General features: G+C 39.0%; 1 protein-coding gene across 1 annotated transcript; it reads left to right on the forward strand.

The window, feature by feature from the left end:
* The first annotated feature begins 252 nt into the window (after nucleotides 1–252).
* LOC137264910 (solute carrier family 23 member 1-like) lies at nucleotides 253–22,733 on the forward strand. Its single transcript, XM_067800267.1, has 12 exons — nucleotides 253–432; nucleotides 5,160–5,336; nucleotides 7,448–7,549; nucleotides 8,249–8,369; nucleotides 13,884–13,978; nucleotides 15,911–16,092; nucleotides 16,654–16,777; nucleotides 17,488–17,644; nucleotides 18,418–18,671; nucleotides 19,339–19,612; nucleotides 21,219–21,314; nucleotides 22,510–22,733. Exons 1-12 carry the CDS (start codon nucleotides 253–255, stop codon nucleotides 22,731–22,733), a joined length of 1,986 nt encoding a protein of 661 aa, XP_067656368.1.
* The last annotated feature ends 66 nt before the right edge of the window (nucleotides 22,734–22,799 follow it).

Raw genomic sequence — 22,799 nt, forward strand, 5'->3', positions numbered from 1 at the left:
CTGTTCATTGTACATGAGGTCATGAATGTCATACACGTGATTACAATTATTTCAAGAGAAAATAAAATCATGTATATATTCATTTTTATCTGTAACTACTGATTACCGCGCTAGAGGTTTCGCATACAATCTGAAAAAAGTTATACCTGAAGAGTGCATATATGTTTGGTGAGTATATCAACGCAGACACACTTGATTTACCAACCTGTTACAGTAAAATCTGGGCTTCATCGAGGAAAGACGTTTATGAACATGAGTTTATTAACACAAGGAGGTACTGCTGAAGTGTCGAATGTTGTCATCACTGATGACAATACTGAAGCGTGCCATGGAGAGGGAAGAGAGGATGCCCTGGTGACCAAGGATAAAAAGCTGGAGTACACGGTCGCACAGATACCGCCCATTCCTCTTATGATCGGCGCTGCTTTACAGGTAAATCGAAACCATATCGGCCTTAATATTTGTGGGGCAGTGGTTCAAGCATGCACTCGTCACGCCGAAGACCCGGGTTTACAACGTGAGAAGCCTGTTATTGGCGTCTCCATCGTTATATTGGTGGACTATTGCTAAATGCGGCGTAAAACTAAATTCAATCACTCACTGCAATCAGTTTTATGTTGTATCCTTTAGCCATGCCATATTGTTTTGAATCTCGATGCAATATTGCAAACGCCATGTAATATTTTAATTCAAACAAACTGTTCTATTAGAAAGAACGTTACTTTGACATTAAACGTATCTAATTTTAGTCTTTCATTCTTTCGTTATAGAGCATGAACGTGACTAATATCACTTTTATCAGATCCAAGTGTATTTTCTTTTCTGTCACCCCAAACCTATGACTAATAGTCGACTGACCATGGATTCGCAGTCTGAGTGTTTAATTTAAAAAGAGTAAATACATAATTTTTTATGTTCATCGTCACTTTCTGTTTACACTGGAGTGAATTATTGGAATATTACTACCATGACTTCAGCAATAGCTACTAATGCCACTGGAAAGGTTGAATTTATTCAATGTAGATTCATGTATTATTTGTACGTAACTTTCAGCATGTCCTGTTAAGTCTACCACCGTGTTTGGCTACAAACTTCATCGTCGCAGATGTATTGTGTGCGGCTCCCGATAGTCCAATCAGACCCAAACTGTTTTCTTCCACACTGTTCATGAGTGGCATATGCACCGTCTTCCAAACGATTCTGGGTTTACGGTAAGAATATCACGTACCTGCAGCTTCTGTATGTCTATTTATGATGAACACTCTTTCGTTCTTTAGCAAGGTTGTTCCAAACTTTAGGCTACAGGTACGTGTAATTTTATATTCTTGACATGACATACCTGAATCAGACGTTCCTGGCATCGCTAAAGGACGCAACTTTGTTACGACGACAGAGTGACAGATGCGAATGGTTGTTCCAAACATTCATTCGCTCGATTAGTCGGACCGTGTAAAATTCTCCCAATGCCGATTTGACGAAATGCCTGGTCATGTTCAGAACAGCAGCTGGATGCCACGGGAACATATATGTCTTTCCTCTTCAACACGCAATTTCAAGGCGAATAAAATTCTAATATCTCGCACATATATATATACTTCACAGTTTTGAATTCAACGGAGAATATCCTGTTTCATGATACCATCCACTATTACAGACAAAGCAAAAGTGCTTAAAATGACCTTTCAATATATGCTTCATCGTAAATGTAATTTTTAACACTGCACAAAATCTCCATTCAAAGAGTTATTTACTTTATGTTTTGAAATGTCAAAATCGGATAAAGACTGGGAGTACCGAATTTCAAAAATAGCATATTAATGATCACTGATACCAAGTGTTCATGTAACCAGTAATGATAATTCTGAAACGTCGCTGATGAACCCAGAATCGGTTGGAATGTTTTCGAAAATACACTTACACCAACGCCGAAGTGCGCTTTCCGCCATATTGGAGAGTGTTTACAAATCACTTTTCGAGGTCGGTATATTGAGACGCCAATTAAATAAAGTATAGTTCACAGTCAGCTGCGACAAATGCATCATTCAATTTCCCATACATCTTAGAATCAAAATACATATATCGTCTTTGTCACCAATACCATCTGTCTGGATAAAACGAAACGGAAGATATTGGGTATGAAAACGAAAGCTGTGCTTGATTGAATGCGTGTGTTTGAAATGTAAACAAAGAAAAATTTTACACTACGCAGCATTTTCGGAAATTTACCCCCATCTAGCCGTTTAATCACTGCTTACTTACAATGGCGATGGATAGTTAAAATGACGCACTGTTCCTTAACATCGTGGGTCTTATTGGCGCACTATAAATAATTTGACTCGTATCAATCAAAACATACCTCTCCAAACGTTATAATACGAGGGTTGGCTGAAAAGTTCTCAGCCTGAGTGGTTTTTCCCCACCAGGTAGAGACAGGTGTTTGCCACCAATGAGGACAATCATTTAGTGAATCACAGACACAAGAACTACAAACGTACTAATAGTTTTATCTCAACTACAGCTCTTTTGGTAAACCTACCCTCTGAAATCATCAGAAATGGACAAAACTGAATACAGGGCAGTCATCAAGTACTTGCAAAAGAAAGGGATGTCCCCAACACAGATACATGCTGACAGGGTCTCCACTCTAGGGGATGATGCTCCATCATTTTCCACAGTAAAGAAGTGGGCTGCAGAATTTAAGGGTGGCAGACAAAGCCTTGATGATGACCCACGCTCAGGAAGGCCTTCAACAGCAACCACTCCAGAAAACATCACGCGAGTGCTCGATATGTTGATGGATGATCGACGATTGACTACTCGATATATTGCTAGTGTAGTGGGCATCTCTCATGAGAGGGTTGAGCATATTGTCACCAACGAATTAGGAATGACGAAAGTTTCTGCAAGATGGGTGCCAAAGCTCTTGACAGCATAACAGAAACATATCATGTTCCAGACGTCCCTTGACAATTTGCGTCGTTTTGAAGCAGATCCCGATGATTTGTAACCATGGATGAGACCTGGATACATCACTTTCAACCAGAAACAAAACTAGAGTCAAAACAGTGGAAGCATCCTGATTCACCAGCTCCGAAGAAAGCCAAGTCTGTTCCTTCAGCTGGAAAGGTGATGGCATCAGTCTTTTGGGATTCCAGGGGTATTCTGCCCATTGATTATCTTGAAAAAGGTCAAACTATCAACGGCAGATACTATGCTGATCTACTGAACCAGTTGCGAGAAGCAATCAAAGCCAAACGACGAGGGATGATCGCTAAAGGTGTCCTCTTCCACCAAGACAATGCGTCTGTTCACAAATCGGTGGTAGCCATGTCAACAAAGCGATTGTGGCTTTGAACTCATTGACCATCCTCCTTATTCACCTGATTTGGCTCCTTCTGACTTCCACCTGTTCCCCAAAATGAAAAAGGAACTCGCTGGTTGCCATTTTGCAAGTAATGATGACGTCATTTCCGCTGTGACTGATTTTTTTTGAGGGTAGCTGAAGAAGATTTCTTCCTGACAGGGATTCGGGCCTTGCAGCATCGCTGGCAAAAGTGTGTGAACTTGGAAGGGGACTATGTAGAAAAATAAATTACGAACGTGGACTTTGGAACTTTTTTTTCACAGTGAGGCTTAGAACTTTTCAGCCAACCCTCGTATTTACAAGTTATTTTCTCAATTTCGAGCGATCAGTCGGCATTCGTAATCCCGGCAATGCTGTACACGCTTTCCCGCATTTTACGCGGTGCTTGAATCAGTGCGTGGAGCTTAAAGTGCGCAGCTTATTCAAGTCATGCTGTTTTGATATACATTAAGAGTTGCGTCCCTTGCCAGCGTCTTTCCGTCTATGTCTAAGGGCGGTAACTGAAGTTGAAAAGACAGTGTTCTGTTATCGAAACAAATCTCAGGTGAAAAGTCGTCTGCTGCTGTCAAACGGAAGGCACGAATTTGTTTTTAGAAATAAAAAGACAAAACACTGACCGAGAAAATGCCGAAACCACTGCAAAGTCAAGTGATGACAGTTCGAATTCACTAAATGAAACGGAACCATCAACAGCCAATGACACGCTGACCGATGTTGAAACTGACAGCAAAACATCAATCCGTTCGTTCCAAACAAAACGGCAAGGTCTGTATCCGTAGGTTCAGTGTAAAGAGTGTCAAAATGACTTGTGCACTTTGAAAAATGGAAAACATAATTATTTAACTGATGGAACTGATAATTTCCGTACTTCCACGCTCAAGAGACACGCTGATAGTCCCGACCATAAACTTGCCGTGCAAGCTGAATCGTTGAGGGGACAAATGAAAATTTCAGTGAAAAATGTGCTCAGTGAAAAAGAAAAGGCAGCAATTCAGTGTATGAAAGTAGTTCTTTGGATGGCAAAGGAAGTCTTGCCCATGCAAAAGTATCTTTTGAAAGAACTATGTTGTCCTTTCATTGAAAATTTAAAGATTGGGGAAGGCAGTGGGTCAGGATATACAACATACACCAGCACACCAACAGCTAACGAAATGGTGTCGGCGCTCGCATCAGTTATAAGGAGAGACTTGGACAATAAGCCTGTCCGTTCCCTGTTTGTTAGCATATTGACAGATGAAAGTAAGGACATCACCGTTCACAAAAAGTTAACGGTGTATGCAACTGTGATTGACCCGGAGACATTTACTGCATCTACACATTTCATTACTAATGCCAAACCTCAACAGAGCACATGATCTTCAACAGCAGAGACACTTACTCATACCCTTGATGAAAAGAATGTACCCGTAGTTAAATGTATGGTGACGGGGCACCTGTCATGGCGAGTTTGGACAAAGGGGTTACTGGACAAAACTCCCATGATGGTAAATTACCACTGCATAGCGCCCCGTTTAGCATTGGTTTCTTCTCAAGCTGCAGACAATATTCCAGCTGTGAAGGATTATAATGAGACAATAACCTCCATGTTAATCTTATATCAAGCATTCTGCCAACAGAAATGAGTCCTTGAGAGAGATACCGATCCTTTTGGAAGATCCAACACATTTTCATCAATCAGAAGGATGCAAAGGGTCAGGGATTTGCAAAGAAAATTTCTCAGCAAAATTTTGTTGGTTGCACTTATCTTTTGATAAGTGTATTGTCTATTCTCTCATAATTGTCTTTAGTGTTTCAGAGGAGAAATCTTGATATGTCTCTTGTGCAAGTATCAGTAGAAAATTCCATTTCATCTCTGATGGAACTTTGTGGTGAAAAGGAACATAGAAAACCGAACTACATGGATCAACTTCAAATTGAAGTGACACTAAATGAATCAAGGAAAGCTCAGTTCAAGTCCAATCATCTCCTGAAAGTTAGAAATGACATTGAAAATATAAAAAATAACTTTATTCAAGCTGTGATAAAAATCTTGAGAGAAGGTTTCAAAACAACAGCATCGTATATGCCTTTGGTGTGCTTGGTATGCGTCCAGTTCCATTTCAGTGATGAACTTGAAATGTGGGGAAATCTGAAATTAGAGAAGCTGTTGGAACACTTTTGGAGTGATAAATCAAGGGTTGTCAATGGCTGAAATACATGTGAAAGCAATCATTGATGCTGCTGATGCCCGAGTGAAATGGGGGAAACTGAAGAAGCTAGTTGTTAACTCAGGTTATCCAAGAGATAACATGCACAATCTGTGGAGTTTGATACACAGCTACCACTCTCAAGACTTTCCTAATCTACTGATTCTTGCTTCAGTTGCACTCACAGCACCGAGACTGTGAGAGAGGTTTTAGTTGCCAAAATTTGGTGAAAACATCACTGAGAAATCAACTTTCAGATGAGAAACTTGATGAACTACTACTCACAGCTGTTGAAGGTTCCAGAATTCAGGATTTGAGGACAGTCGTAATGAATGGAGATCAGTGAAACAGAGAAAACTGTTTCAAAAGTTGTGAAAAAAAGTTACCTTGTGCCCAGTCTTACAAAAGTGACTGTAACTACTTTCGATTTTTACTAACTCAAAACTCAAAAAGTTAAAATTGCATTGTCTCCCTTGTTTTTATCTGATGACCCACCTACAACGACATATGTCCCCCTAGTTTAATTAACCATGGGCCAAGGGCGCACTTCATCTGTAAAGTAAATTAGACACTGGTTTCCATGCAACGTGGCGCCATGACTGACGAAATGGCACTCTGAACGACAACAACGGTACATTTCTGGTTTCTTCTGTTATTTACAATGTAAACGATAAAAGCATAACGATACACAGATAGTCAGAATTATTCTTATTACTAACATTTCTGATGCGATTCTTGAGAGGCATTTAGAAGTTGGTGGATATAATATGACGAGGTGATGAAGAAGGAGCAAGAGGTAGCCCAGAAACGTCACGGTAGACAATCAAAAAGAAGTTTTCATCCGTATACTCGTCTAAATATTATTACTTACATCTCATATTTATGTAGAAACGATCCCTGAATTAAGAAGAGTCCTCGCAAAATCCTATGTACGCTTGTCAGCGATGCTGTCATTTTGGAAAAAAAAATCGGTCATCGGTCGTGATGCCGCATGTCAACATTGTTGGACATATTAGTCAGTTTCTTTGAGCTGACGGTCGGTTCAACGAGTAAACACAATAGAGGGTGTACGTCTCGCGTGTTCTCATTTCAGCTGTCAAAATTCCGGTGACAAACAAACCAATCGGAGGACCGATTATATTTAACGGTTGCGCTGCGCCGCATATGTCCATACTTCGCGCGCCAAGGAGAATGTTGCCAAGGATATTTGTTTCGTGTTTGGGTGTAATCACCGGAGCAAAAGGGGTTCCTGCAGCTTTTTCAGGTTTCCGGACAATACACGTAGCCTGTGGGGTTGTCTGTCCAGGTAAGATTATCAGAATAGACGAGTTTACCATGTCTTTTCGATCATGTCTGTACACAAACTATGCTATAAAACTGTGTTGTATTAACAAACCTGCAGTTTGTCAGTTAATGGAGAATTCTTTGTCGATAACATTCGAATCAAATAGCCTATAACCATAGGATTAAAATTTTAAAAAACAAACTCCGTTACTATCTTGACTCTTGAGGTTTGATTTACACACCATGTCACAGATCTCATGTATAGTCAGGCCATCCAACATGTTATTGGAAGTACTCCAACCTTTATAATGGATAGGATTTAATTTATTTTTTTTAATTATTATGTAATTGCAGAAGGCTCGACCGGTTTCCAACCGAGAATGATAGGATCTGTGCATGTATTTTTGAAGGAGTCTCAAAGAATGGTGATCCGATACTTTCCCCCTACAAGAAAGGAAAACTGTTTCACCTTGAGGATCCCAAACTACAGAGGTATAATATTTTGCAATTAAGACATACATTTGCAATTTAAATACGAGTAATGGATATATATAAATATGTATGTATACTTAAAGCACATATATTTATAATTATTATGTATATTTTCCTACAGAAAAAGGAGTGTGCCTTTGGAGTGCAGTATGTAACGGCAATGTCACTGGCTCAGAGTCCTGATGTCCCAGCTGAACCTGAACTTAATGGAAGGACGGATTTAGTAAGTATTTTTCATGTCAGTATAAATCTACGCCTGTTTAAATGTTATATTGCACATTATACTCGCTAATTTCGTAATTTTCCTTGTTCATTAATTTGTACGTCTCTAGATCGTGGTGCTGAATATATTCTTTCAATAACAATATTTGTACCCAAGGTGATGGAGCATGGTTACGCCATAAAGTGTGGGGAAATTGACTTCGTTAACTGCTGAAGTCCAAGACTTGAAGACCAAAATCAAGTCTCTGGAGAAGGAAATCCACTCCTTAAACCTTAAGCGTTCAACCTTTTCCAACAATTTAAGTGACAGTGAAGAAAAGGCTGGTTATAAAAAGAATAGTAAATGCAATAACAGTAAATGCAATTTTTTATTTATTAATTTATAATTTTGTTTTACCTTCTCATTTATCTCTATCCGGCTTTTGACCTTGCAAAATTGAACATTATGAGAACTTAAGTCACCTGTCATTCACCTGCACTCATTAAAAAATTCCACTTAAATATTGCTGTTGAGTATACATTTTCAACGTAAATTTTAGTAACAACATAATATTATTAGAACGGCTGAAAGCTCCCCTCCAATGAGAATAGGTATATATACAATGTAAGTAAACATGAAATATATTTTTGAGTGTTGAGGACTGTGCGCTAAATACATGTATATTGAAAAACTGGTATTTATTTGAATGTGTGTTTACAGATGCTACTCTACACAACCCAGCTCTACGTATACGATGTCTTCAAGTTCAGCTGCTCCATGCTGAAACGCTTCGGCCTGAACTACTATACTGGATGGAGACCTTCAACTGTATCCTCGGAAAGTCAGCTTTTGTTAACTCTCATGAGACTTACCATGAAAAGTAAAGATCTCCATTTGGCCCAAAGATTTACTACCAGCCGTGCTACATTTTCCAATCTTTTCAATACACTCATCCATGCTTTGCATGAACTCTTTTCAGGTGTTATGGATAACTACATGCCCAGTCATTACACACATATGGAAAACCTTAGGATGCATCTAATCATCATACGAACCCGTACAATTTCGAGAAAATTACACATGAAAATACGTAGGAACATTCTGGAAACACGTAATGAATTACTTTGATTATATGGTGTTTTATCTCTACCCTACTTGCGTAATACCATATTTTGAATAGTAATGTACTTTGAGAAGATGCAACATACTAAGGAGTGTATTTTCATTTCAGGAACACTGTGGACAAGATGAAGATGCAATATCTTAAATTTGCTAGAGGCAGAAAATGTTCCGATTGAAAGACATCTCATAATGTTGAATGTGCAACATTTCGAACAATCTGTCCAGTACATATACTAATGAAAATAACATTTTTTTAACATAATGGATAAATGATTTTCTCTGCAAAACTGTGTACATTGTTATAAACTGAGAACACTTGTAAATAAGTGCATGTATTGTGGATAAGCATTGTGTACTATTTGTGATTGGGCATCTGATAAAAATATGTTGAGTAACAGTTTCCTGTAAAAAAAACCTTCAACATAAGTTATAATGAAATTATAGACAAATTGTACAAGATTAAATTACAGCCATACCCATTTGTTTATGCAAGTCTGTTTCATGGTAAACTTTCATCATGCCTTAAACAATTAACCATTCTATACAGGTGTTTCAGATCAACCTACCCCTGAAGTCTCCAATACGTTTCATGGTCTTTTAATGAAGCGTATATCTGGTTAACCCCAAACAAAAAAGAGTCAGGATAACCTGACTTGACTGTTACAAAGAATGAATATGAGTGTTAGTAATGCATGATAAGACAATAATAGGCTACTATGTATCTGTACATGGCACCGGTGTGTTTGAAGTGTACTGAAGCTGCATTAAATAATTAAATGTATAACTTGCCACTGAAACCAGTTTAGCCAGCAGTGACAGTTTTCTACGGAGCAGTTGTTTACATTCAATATGTTCAAGTGTTCCGAAATCTCGCGATGCGCAAGATTCACTTACACGCCCTATGTCGTATCTTTCCGATTGCACTTTCAGTATTATTTATGATGTGTATTTTGAGCATCATTCAGATATTTTTTTCATGAAACTAAGTTCAATACCTACATGTATTCTTGTTCAACATCATAACAGATGTGGATGTATGGTATGCGTTTTTATTCTTTGAAAGTGTTTGATTGGCTGAGTGATATATACATGTGAAATTGACTCATTAAATGTACTACCACATTTCGAGCTTTTTCACACGTAACCATTACTGCAACATGTGCTCTAGTTTCTGTAATGTACAGTATTCGATATGTTGGGAGTAATATTGTAGTTTCATATGAACAGGTGAAAAACAGCGATTTAATTCACCTTTATAAGTAAAGCAGAAAATGATTTATACATTTTATGAAATGTAGAGGCATACATATGTACAAGAACTGTCTTGTTTTTGTAGACAAAACAATTGATATAAATATTAATTTACCAGGAACGAGTTTGTCAAAAACGTTTTATGATTCAATGTCATTGCTATCGATAATACAATCAATTCTGATTCCATTAAAACATATTGTGATGGCAGGTTATCTAACTCACACAATATTTATACAAAAATTGTCTAAAAACATACTAACCAGGTCATGTCTAAATTTCGACGAACCTTACGTCCATTTTCTCATAGTTCCACACTGAAAAAGCTATCTTTTTCTACCTTCCATTGCATACTTATTAAGACAAATAATTACACAAGCATAAAAAGAAAACTATATATCCTAAATGAATATTCAATGAATATCCAGATGTTGTGAAATATTATTTTTCATTTACGCTAAATTGATGTCAAACAGGTGCACGTGTTGCTTACAATAGGATACGTAGTAAAACCGTGTACTTATTGATATATTCAAGACACTATTTAAATCATAAAGCCATTCATTTTATATTTTGTGTAAAGAGTGTTGAATTCTGACATAGAAGCCGAGACATTTTACAGTGGAAATTAGGTGAGATTTATACTAATCAGCAAACCAGTGTCGTCTTTTTCCGACGTCACAAATGCACAAAACATGCCATGACGTTAATTAAAATGTTGTAGTTTTTCGGTAATTTCAATACTTTTGAAGATGTGGCAGTGCCTCCATTAACAATGATGCAAAAGTAATCAAAATACATCTGCACCCACTGGAGAATTTGGGAATCGAAGAACTAACGTACGGTTTGGATGGGGCCATCCATATCACTATTACCTGATTTCTCATATAGTACATTCGCATCTTTTCCCATAAATTATGAAACTACCAAAAGGTATCTGCTCACATTTGGGAGGTTTGGTTCACTGTGAATAAAACATTACAAAAATAATTTGTCCGTATATACTGCAAATTATCTCCATGTAATCTGAGTTATATTGACCTAATGTAAAGAACAGCGGAGTTATGCCCCCTTATGTTTATACGTGCATGACCTTTCTTTCTACGTTTGACGTCATAGAAGAAATTGCGTTTTTGACATATTGTGGGCCTTATTTAATGTTGAGCGTATAACGTTAAGCATTAGCACACAAATTTCAGACATCAGGCTGTATTTTCTTCGCTCACACGTGAAGATAACACGGAGATAAAAGACGGAGAAATTTACTATTTTTTTAACGCATACAAAATTTTGGACAACATTTGTCATTGTCTATTTCTCAAACCCCTGAGGTAGTCGCGATCAATAGTGAAACGAAATAATATCAATATATTACAACTTATAAAAGCATAGCAAAGTGAATCGGGACTTATCTAACCAACGTTAACGTCTGACACCTAACCAACGTCTGTCACCACAGTTTCGACGTTGTGTACATCCTTAGGATGGGAGGCCAATATGACGATTTGTAACGGGCGTCACAGCACGTGATCTTGGAGTTGAAATACACTGCGTGCGGTTTGAGCAAACTGACGCATCGTAACACTTACTTTGCTTCTATTTGTTAACATTTCTAATGAACGATGTTGCGCTGTTTCATAAGTGTACACTTCACTGTATTAATATACATGTTCTTGTTCAATATTTCTTTTATCAGACTCCCAATTTTTCAAGGACCGTCATCATCCTTTTTACCAGTTCTTCTAGCTTTACAGAATGACATCGAATGGTCATGTGACTATAAGTCTACAGAAGGTTTGTATGATCGTTTATTATTTTACCTATTTTGTAGATCCGGGCTAGACTTGTTCCTCAGTAATCCATATGCTTGTCGCATGAAGCGACTAACGGGATCGGGTGGTCATGCTCGCTACCTGATTTGACATATGTCATCGGTTCCCAATGGCTTAGATCGATATTCATGCTGCGGATCACTGGATTGTCTGGTCTATACTCGATTACTGACAGACTGCCGCCATATAGCTGGAATATTGCTCGGTGCGGCGTAAAACTAAACTCACCTTTTAAATTTGACCGTAATCGTTTTCAACGATCTCAGTGTGTAAATGAAAACGTAATGTAAATGTCTCAGTAGGACAGCTGGGTCGATTATTCTCTTGTGTTAACGTTATATATGTCACTTCCCTATACTAGACTAAACGAACAAGCGATCGATCGTGTTTTCTCAAAATCGAAAACAAACAATTTTGGAAAGCATGTTTGCTTTAACATCATGTTTCACAAGGTTGGTTTTGTGTCTTACATTTCATATGCACTACAGTTTTGTTCCTTGTCATGACTGAACGTATCTTCAGGCAATTTATCTTTGTAATATACCAGTCATCATTTATGACGTGAAATTTGTACACGCATTGACAACAAGAAAAAAACGAAATAACTACATGTTTTTTTATATATTTTTGTGCATTAACAAACATAATCAGAGGAATCTGATAAATGACGCTAACCAGTTATTTTCGATGACTGAACGGTTATAATGAGCCAATCATCAATTGTGAGGTTTAACCAGTTCCCCACAGTACTTCCCTATCACTTCTTACATCTTGAATGTCTGGCCGTCTAAAAATTATATAATGTTGAGTTCTATTTTGTGACGATTTTAAGTATCACGTTCTCTCTTCCCCATCACTTTTTACATCTTAAATGTCTGGCCGTCTAAAAGATATATATAATGTTGAGTTCTACTTTGTGACGAGTTTATGCATAACGTTTTATGTTTCTCTTCCCCATCACTTCTTACATCTTGAATGCCTGGCCGTCTAAAAGATATATATAATGTTGAGTTCTACTTTGTGACGAGTTTATGCATAACGTTTTATGTTTCTCTTCCCCATCACTTCTTACATCTTGAATGCCTGGCCGTCTAAAAGATATATAATGTTGAGTTCTACTTTGTGACGAGTTTATGCATAACGTTTTATGTTTCTCTTCCCCATCACTTCTTACATCTTAAATGTCTGGCCGTCTAAAAGATATATATAATGTTGAGTTCTACTTTGTGACGAGTTTATGCATAACGTTTTATGTTTCTCTTCCCCATCACTTCTTACATCTTGAATGCCTGGCCGTCTAAAAATGATATAATGTTGAGTTCTGCTTTGTAACGATTTTAAGTATCACGTTCTCTCTTCCCCATCACTTTTTACATCTTAAATGTCTGGCCGTCTAAAAGATATATATAATGTTGAGTTCTACTTTGTGACGAGTTTATGCATAACGTTTTATGTTTCTCTTCCCCATCACTTCTTACATCTTGAATGTCTGGCCGTCTAAAAATTATATAATGTTGAGTTCTATTTTGTGACGATTTTAAGTATCACGTTCTCTCTTCCCCATCACTTTTTACATCTTAAATGTCTGGCCGTCTAAAAGATATATATAATGTTGAGTTCTACTTTGTGACGAGTTTATGCATAACGTTTTATGTTTCTCTTCCCCATCACTTCTTACATCTTGAATGCCTGGCCGTCTAAAAATGATATAATGTTGAGTTCTGCTTTGTAACGATTTTAAGCATAACGTTTTACATTTCTCTTCCCCATCACTTTTTACATCTTAAATGTCTGGCCGTCTAAAAGATATATATAATGTTGAGTTCTACTTTGTGACGAGTTTAAGCATAACGTTTTATGTTTCTCTTCCCCATCACTTCTGTTATCTCGAATATCTTACCCTCTGAAATCGCAATAGTCGCTTCCCTGATAGCACTTTTTCATGGAATATAACCAAGCAGCACTTTCTCTTTCGATTAAGTCCACAATAATACATACCAGTCTGAAGAGACCACTGACTTGCTTGCGTGCATTGACCACGATATGCGGACTGGACCTTTGCTTATGCTCCTAATACCTTACTTGTCTGGTCCAATTCATGTACAAGGCTGTCCGTCTGTGATGTCATACTATTCTTTTTTCTTCTCCAGGAGATATCATTGACGCTGAGAACATTACCCTAATTGCTGATTTCAACATGTCTCATAACGCAACGACAATTGCTGAGCCCGAAAAACTGCAGAAGGTAACATTGGCTAGCATAAAGTACATACATTTTGTTGAGCGTGTCTCCTTCATAAGACATATACATGTGTATTCACGATGTCGCTGTTTGCTGTTTAAAGATCACATATACTCTAGAGGGGTGAAAATACACACATCATTGGCTGCCATCGTTATAAATGAAACCCTGTCATTAAATCACTCTTTTCGACATTTAATTACCTTAAATCGACCTTTTTGACAACGGTGTTCAGTTCTCTGCCGCGAAAGAAATTTCAACCAATCAGAGGGGCGGGCCTCCGTGACGTGAGGTATACCTGTGTGGTTTGCTGTAGTATTCATGCACATTTCTGGGGGTAGATTATCTTGTTAATACGTTTGTCTAAACCTGCAGTCGTGAGAATTATTTTGAAAAATGAAAGTTCTATGTTTTCACAATCTACTGCCATTTAATCGTGTCACCTTCTTTGCTTATTTTCCAAGATACAAGTTGTTTTCATGGACGATTCTGTTGTTCTTGTTGTTTTGTTACAAGCAGTGTCCTATGAAATCTCTTTTGTCATGATTCAAAACATATTTAACTAAGAGCAGGAAGTATTTTGATGTTGAAATGTAGGAAGTGTCTGATAAAAGATGCTATTTAGGATTGATTTCACCGAGTTACAAAATCTAAACAACTTTCTTCTGGTAGTAAAATATGTATTTGATCGATGGACAATGGGATTTTGCGTGGCATTGCTTATAACATAACAATTTCAATGTTGGAAGCGAGCTTCATGTGTGTCAGTGTGATACTACTTACAATGATATTGTCACTTCGACCACACCGCTTCCAGTGAAGAAATCGTTATATTACACGCTGTACCATGCCATATACTTTTGGTCATCAATCATTTATTACAACTTGATTTTTGGGACTCGATGAAAACAAAGAGTGAAGCGGACGACTTTTTGACAACTTCTACTCACTCGGTATTAATTAGCCACGCGGTTTTTAAGAATGAATTTGGACTTAAGACTAGCCACAAGTCTCTCACATGTAATGGTTAAAAGAGTACAAAAATGTAAGTTCCACATCCTGCACAATTCCGGCTATATGTTCGCAGTATGTTATTTGAGTCTGTCGATTTTACTTTATCGAGTCGGGAGCAGACAATCCTGCGATCAACATCATGCGCATCGATGTACACAGTTGACAACTACGTCAGCGAGTCCAGCCACCTCGTTTCATGCCAGAAACATGGTTTCCTGAAGGCTAATTCTGTCCCGGATCTTCACGGGTGTGGATGTCGTTGACGAAAAGGAAATTATACACCTTTCAGTGATGACTAATAGTATGCTCCTGGTAAAAGGACCACCTTCGCGCTCAGTTCTATTATGTATTTTGGACGGTCCATCACAAAGATCAACGTATGCCTCAATTTATTCGACCAGTGACGATCTCGGTTAGAATTGGTCTTCAGGAAACCATCCATGTCAGAAGAGGCGACAGTCGGGATGGGCTGGGCAGGCTCACTGACTTGCAACTGGTTAACATCTGCAATCGTGACCAAAATGGGCAGATCGATGCCAATTTCTGGATTGCCTGGTTTAGACTCGTCTTTGTATAGACCGGTGTTATATACCTCCATACTTTGACACACTAAAACATAACGGTTGGGTAGCCTACTGGTGAAAGCGTTCGCTCGTCACACCGAAAACCCTAGTTCGATTCTGGACATGGATAGTGTGTGAAGACCATTTCTGGTGTTCCCCGTCGTGATATTGCTGTAACACTGCTAAAGGAGGTTTAAAACTGAACTTGTTCCTAATTCTTTATTTGTACGTCCTTATCCATCGTCAGTGAGTGTGCTGCACGTGTCTTGGTTTGATCATCTTAGTGTGATTGTTAATTTAATTAAAATCGTATTTTGAAGGTTGAAATACTCTATAATTGTACATGGATATACTGCAGCTAGCTGGAAGCCTCATGGCAGCGTCGCTGGTTGAGATTGTTGTGGGTGCAACAGGTGTTGTTGGCTTCATGCTTCGTTACATAGGACCTGTGACTGTGGCGCCTACAATATCTCTGGTTGGGTTTTCTCTGTACAAAATCCCAATACTTTATTCAAGATCTTCGTGGGAAATTGCTCTTTCGTGAGTAACACGCGTGGACGCTTATGTTCCTCACATCATGAAGTCAATATAAGCACAAGCAACACCAACTTCCTTCTTTGAACTATCGACATCATATTATTTATTATGATTAAGCAAGGTTTTCGTCGTGGGTATAAACATTGCCATGCCTATGCAAGAGTATAGCATGTGCATCCATTCCTTTGCAACCACCAATGAAGCAGCATGAGTGGGGTCCAGTCACGGTATTACGTCATGTCAACAAATGTTCAGCCATGTGTTCAAGCACGTGCTTCAATCACTTAGAAAAGAAAATACTATGACTGTATTTTACCTCTTTTCCATCTCGCATCCGCCCTGAAGTTCCATTCCGACATGAAACCCTGAAATAACGTAAAGAAGTAACGTGATCTCACATTTCCCCACTATTATGGAAATATATACCCTGATGCAATAATGAAAGTATTATGTAGAAACCTAAATTAAACCGCAAAATGGCACATTCGGTTAAGTCAGCATCCACATCTATGTGTGACATTGATTATCCTTCAGTTATGATTGATGAATGTTCTTCTTTGACAGAGGTGCTGTGATTGTAATTGTGCTTTCCCTTTTCCTTGAAAACGTCCAAATACCACTTCCTTCATGTGGAGGAACCACTCAAGAAGGGAAGAGGAGCAGTATCAGGCTTTTTGGCTTATTTCCGGTAGGTCAATGGCCACGCTAAAATCATGAAACATATCCTTTTGTTCGCCTGACTCCCGATACAAGCTTAACTTCAAACGTGTATTGTTCTCACAAAGCACGCAATTGTCTTCTCGGAGTCAAGCACCTGGCATGTAGATATTAGACATTTATCGGGGCGGTGGGTAAGCCTACCAGTTCAACCGTTCGCACGTCACGTCAAAGGGCCATGTTTGATTCCGCAAATAGGAAACATTTCTGGTGTCCCCTGCTGTGAAATATTGTAACTATAGCTAGAGGCGCCGTAAAATTTTGATCGTATTCAACGAGGACCTGGCATTCCCCTGTACTCCCTCCCTCACCTGCCTCTCGGCTGAAACAAGACGGGCACTTTCTACATAGGTTCGCTTTTATGTTTGCACTTTTTCCCATGGGGATGGTGTGGTAGCCCAGTGGTTAAAGCATTCTCTCATCCCGCCGACAACCCAGGTTCCATTCTCCACATGGGTAAAATTTGTGTGATATTGCTGGACTATTTGCTAAAAGCAGCGTAAAATCACACTGTATGTGCGCGTATGTACATGTACACCATTGTGAATTAATCCTTGCATTGTTTTGATGTACGGAATATTTAATAATGTAAACATATTTAAGCACACAAATGTCATAGGATTTACAGCCCTTAGAAGTGCTTATAAACGGTTCGCTATTTAAAATACAACTTTGTTAAAGGTTCTGCTAAGCATCTTGACGATGTGGACTATCAGTGCCCTCCTCACCATCACTAACGTCTTCCCCGACGATCCTAGTAACTTTCGTTATATGGCCAGGACGGATGCGAAATCGTCACTTATACACCTGACTTCTTGGCTGGTTTTCCCATACCCAGGTATTCGAATATATACTCAAAGGCAAACATTATTACTACACACAAACAACAAACAGAATCAGTGTTAAGCCTCATGGAAAGATGGTATTGTAGCAATCAACAGCGAACACTAAGCACACTGATACATGCAAATAGGCAACAGTATAAGTTGGAATTTACAAGCAAAAGTATACGACCCAAAGGAGCGCGTTCTCTTTGTGCACGTTTGGTACATTCGCCTCACTGAAGTCGATAAAAGTGCTGGGAGCCTGAAGTGTACGTATACCAATTCATCAGACGTTTTCCTCTCAAGGCAAGACATGTCGAACATTAGTTCCAGAAGGATGAATGGAGGTGCTTTTTGTGATTTCTGCACCTTCTAAGATTGCACCGAGTGGAAGTGATAGTGTAGATCCGGGATACAAATGGCCCTTAGTAACCGATGCTTGTCTGTAGCTGACTATTGGGGTCCGGTTGTCAAACTCGTTGGCTCGTTTGACACGAGTCATCGTATCCAAAATGTGCAGATTGAAGCTCATGCTGTTCACGGGATCGTCTGGTCCAGACCGCTGCAATATAGCTGGAATATCGCTGATTGTGGTGGTAGACAGCAAACAACCAACCAAACCTATCTGAAATGTATACAATGACAGTGTGAGGTAAACCGCCTCTGTAAACCTTTGATGTAACTTTTTAATACTAAGGTATGAACGTGTGGACGAATGTATGAATGTTAGCATGTTGTCTATCGCACTGTTAGTAAAACGGTAAAACCTTGGGCTATTGGTTTTCAGGACAGTTTGGAATGCCTGGGTTCAGCTTTCCTGTATTTGTCGGGTTCAGCGCAGCCTTCTTTTCATCGTTTGTCGAGTCTGTTGGGGACTATTTTGCTGGGGCGAAGGCATGTGAAGTCGATACTCCACCGAATCACGCGGTGAACAGAGGGATTCTCATGGAAGGATTAAGCGGACTTCTTTCAGGGGCTGTGGGAGTTGCCCATGCTACAACCTCATATAGTGGCAACATAGCAATGATCTCCGTCACAAAGGTAAATGTTTATAATGAGCGTAAGATTGTTCCTGTTTGAATATGGTTTTTTTCTTTAAGAAAAGCATCAACATGTCGGTCAAACACTCAGCATCTTTTACTGTAGTACACGTTGAGATTGTCCGGTTCAGTCCCGATTATTTTACAGAACAAGAGTTGGAGTTTAAATACGTCCCTGGCAACCCTTGCGTGTTGAAAGCAGCCTCTCACAAGGTCGAGTAGATGAAGTTGGAGCATGTAGGGTTTTCAGTTCTGATGGAGGGCTGTTTTGGTTCCTGATATTTAAGTGTTCTCTTTGGTAATATGATATTTAAACGTCCAAAAAGATGGGTGTGATTATAACGAAAGACACGTCTTTGAGAGGCATTTTAGAACTTGAGAAGAACGATCTTGACAAACTTTATGAAAAAAAACTTCCTAATTTTCATGTTGATACAGATTCTTGTTCCTGCTTGACCATGGAAGAAGAATCTGGATCGAAACATCGCACTCACGAAATTAAGCTGTTATTCATGAAGTGTGTCAATATCACCAAAGAAATGTGAATTTAATTTTGAACGAACAAGTTTGCAATTACCAGCAAGAAATAATCAATGTGTTAGCGTTCGATGCATTTATGGAAAACTGTTTATCTTCCAAAGGTGTTTGAAAACAAATCTTTCCTGCAGACAGGGAGCAGATCCGTGATGGTATGTGCTGGACTGATGCTCATCATCTTTGCCTTCCTGGGAAAGTTTGGAGCTGCGTTAGCATGTGTACCAGATCCAGTTGTAGGGGGTGTCATCATAATCATCTGTGGCCTGCTCGTCTCCATAGGCTTTTCCACTCTACGTTATGTCAATTTGAGCTCGTCCAGAAACCTGACAATTCTGGGGTTGTCACTCTTTGTCGGTGTTTTCCTGCCAGAATGGATAGACAGGCACCCTGATGTTATAAATACAGGTAACAGGGCATGTACATTTACTTCTTCATCTCGGAAAATACCCGAGAATGTCACGGGGTAGAATAGGCCTTCAGCAACCCATGCTTGCCATAAACGGCGACTATGCTTGTCGTAAGAGGTGACTAACGGGATCGGGTGGTCAGGCTCGCTGGCTTGGTTGACACATATCATCGGTTCCCAATTGCGTAGATCGATGCTCATGATGTTGATCACTGGATTGTCTGGTCCAGACTCTATTATTTACAGACCGCCGCTATATAGCTGGAATATTGCAGAGTGCGGCGTAAAAGTAAACTCGCTCACTCATCTCGGAAAAATTGCGGAGGGATAACCAAACGGATCAAGCATTCGCTCCTTACGCCAGAGAGCGTATAGATTCCTTATAAGCGTAAATGTGGAACCTATTTCTTGTGCCCCCCGACAGAAGACTGGTGAAAGTGGCGTAAATATGTAGTCACTTACTTAAGGACTGACTGTGTATATTCTTTCGTTGCATTGAGGTATGAAACTAAAAACCAGTGTGGAAACTGTATGAATCCGCATATGAATTCATTACTGAATTCATACCTCAATGCAAAGAAAGAAATACAGTCAATCCTTATAATTAAATTCAACAACAAATACTATGGGTTTTCAACAATATTTTCGTTAAACATAATCAAATTCATCGAAACAGATAGATATCTGTATTACCACCGATTTTCGGTGTAAGAATTCCGTAATGGCGTGACATGACTCAGCTGGCTCATTTACATAAATGACACGCCTACCAAACCATTAGCCAATCAGCATAAAGCACCCCCAAACAGCTGTCAATCATCCAAGCTAACATCGGGTGGCGAATTAGAACGGAACAACACAACGTGACGCGTTTCAAGTACAAACATTTAAATTATTACCAGCGAACTGAAAGACACAGTTTGGAAAGTGAGAATTGGAAATGTAGACCGATGACATGAAGTTAGTGGAACTGAGATTGTTAGTGGCAGCAGTATTTGCGCAAGTGGAAAGAGGCTGTGATGTAACTGGTATTGCGTTGCCATGAACCGATGCTCCAAAGTGCGCTTGCTCTTGTCGAGGCGTTACAACGTTATTAACGTTCACGGATAATTTTGAGTTGTTTGTTTATGTTAACCACACTGTATCACTTAAATGTTTATCGAAAGTTCATTAAGGTACCTGAGTGCATGGGAATTCCCTCGCTGTATAAAGGTATTCCCCGACATTCCTCATGTCCTACAGTAGTCCTGTTTTATATTCATTAGGAAATAAAATCAAAAGAAATGTTCCCAGTTAACCAATCAGATTATCAGAATTCTGATGAACACTTTAAAAAATTTATTATTCACTCATGGAGGAAATTAGGGATCGGCCAATGATGATTTATGTTTCTCTCATTGCTTTAAAATGTGTAACATATTGAGCCTTTAAGTTAAACTGTAATTTGAACCAATGTTTTCACTTGGCAGAATGAATGTTTAAAGACATGAACATAGGTTAGGTACGTTTTGTTTTTTTGTTTTTTCACCTTGTGTTCGTTATTAGCATAGGATAGGGCATTGTCGATATCTATGAACATTGTTTTCATTCAGGTCTATCTTTCAGGAAACACAGAGGCAGACGCGGTTCTCAAAGTTACTCTAGGAACACACATGTTCGTAGGTGGTATGGTCGCGATGATACTTGACAATATTGTGCAAGGTAATCACATTTTAGATACTTTTCTCTTTGTAAAACATACCAATAATAGATACAATATTAAAATATGTTAGGACTTCCACAGTAAATCAGAAACTAATCTGATCTTCTTCGCGAAAGCACAGCAAAACAGCTCCATAAACTGGTGAGGGATCTGGTGGCGCTAGTAGCAGGTGTGGTCCGATCGCTCTTGGATTTGTTTCTGTCGTTTGGAGAGCAAGACGTGGGAACACTTTTCCAGTTGGGTCTCGAAAACTCGCCCGTGTTGGGCTCGCCCCGAATTCGCGTTTTGGACTTGCGATATGAGGTATTTCCTCTTTACTTCCTGGACGGACAATCGACCCAATGGGATCTTAGCGCCATAGCTTGGTTCGCGGAAGTGTTCTATTGTCCCTAATTTTGGTGCGTCTTAGCCAGCGGTTTTCCTTGGGTAGTTGCTTTTCTGCGCTGGATTCCATTTCTTTTTTCCCATATACCCTGTCTTGAGATTGGGTCCCACAGTATTTGAACGCAAAGAGTGTCTCCAAGGAGATATCAAGGATGCGATATACTCAAGTGCAAGTGTACGTCTTCCTTTTTGGAAATCCCTTTATAAAAATACATAGCGAGCTGGCTTTGCGGTCACGTACCACCAATCCATTACTACTCTACCTGGATTGCAAGTGCTGAATAACTGTTTATTTTAAACGTCAGGCTACATTTCTGATAATTAGAAAACTGATAATCCGACCAGGGAACCATGCAAGTGTCCTTAACCACTGGTGATGTTGTTGGACATTGAACTTTGTATGTCCGACAGCACTGATGTTCTCTAATTAGTTTTGCAGCAGTCTGTGATATATTGACCTTAGATATTTTTATTATGTCTATTTTTCAAACGTTATCATACAACTGTTTAACTTGCAATAGATCGTGCCAATGTGGTAATATGCTGCCGACTCACTCACCCATAAAGCCGCAAAACGAGCAGAATAAATATTGTCAAGGGGAGGACTACTTTTCAACTATTTAAATCTCATTTCTAATATGCGGCAATATTGGAAAATCTGAAAAAATGCATTAATATTTTCTTGAAAGAAACCATTCATAATCACAAGTTCACAATGATCTCCTTAGGAACATCTGATTTTGATGAGCGTGTTCCTTCTCCAATTCAGTCCTCATGATACTTACATGAACGTTTTAAATGTTATTGCAGGGACACTTGAAGACAGAGGAATTTCAATGTGGCGAAAGCGTCATGGAAACAACTCTAGTCATCTAAATGAGGAAGACAACTCAAGCCTAATCCCTTCCTCTGCTGTATATGGCTGGCACTGTGTTGGGAGTCTGTACAAAAAGCTAAATGTCCTTTCATACCTTCCCTTCATGCCACCAAGACCGACAATGGTACCAAGTGTATCAACAGGTGCTGTCGACTAGACATCCTGCTGTTTTGTGCATTCATGGCTTCCATGAAATTCTTCAAAGACACGTAGAAGTTGGTAT

This window comes from Haliotis asinina, chromosome 15 (assembly GCF_037392515.1).
Source record: "Haliotis asinina isolate JCU_RB_2024 chromosome 15, JCU_Hal_asi_v2, whole genome shotgun sequence".
Classification (NCBI taxonomy): Eukaryota; Metazoa; Mollusca; class Gastropoda; order Lepetellida; family Haliotidae; genus Haliotis; species Haliotis asinina.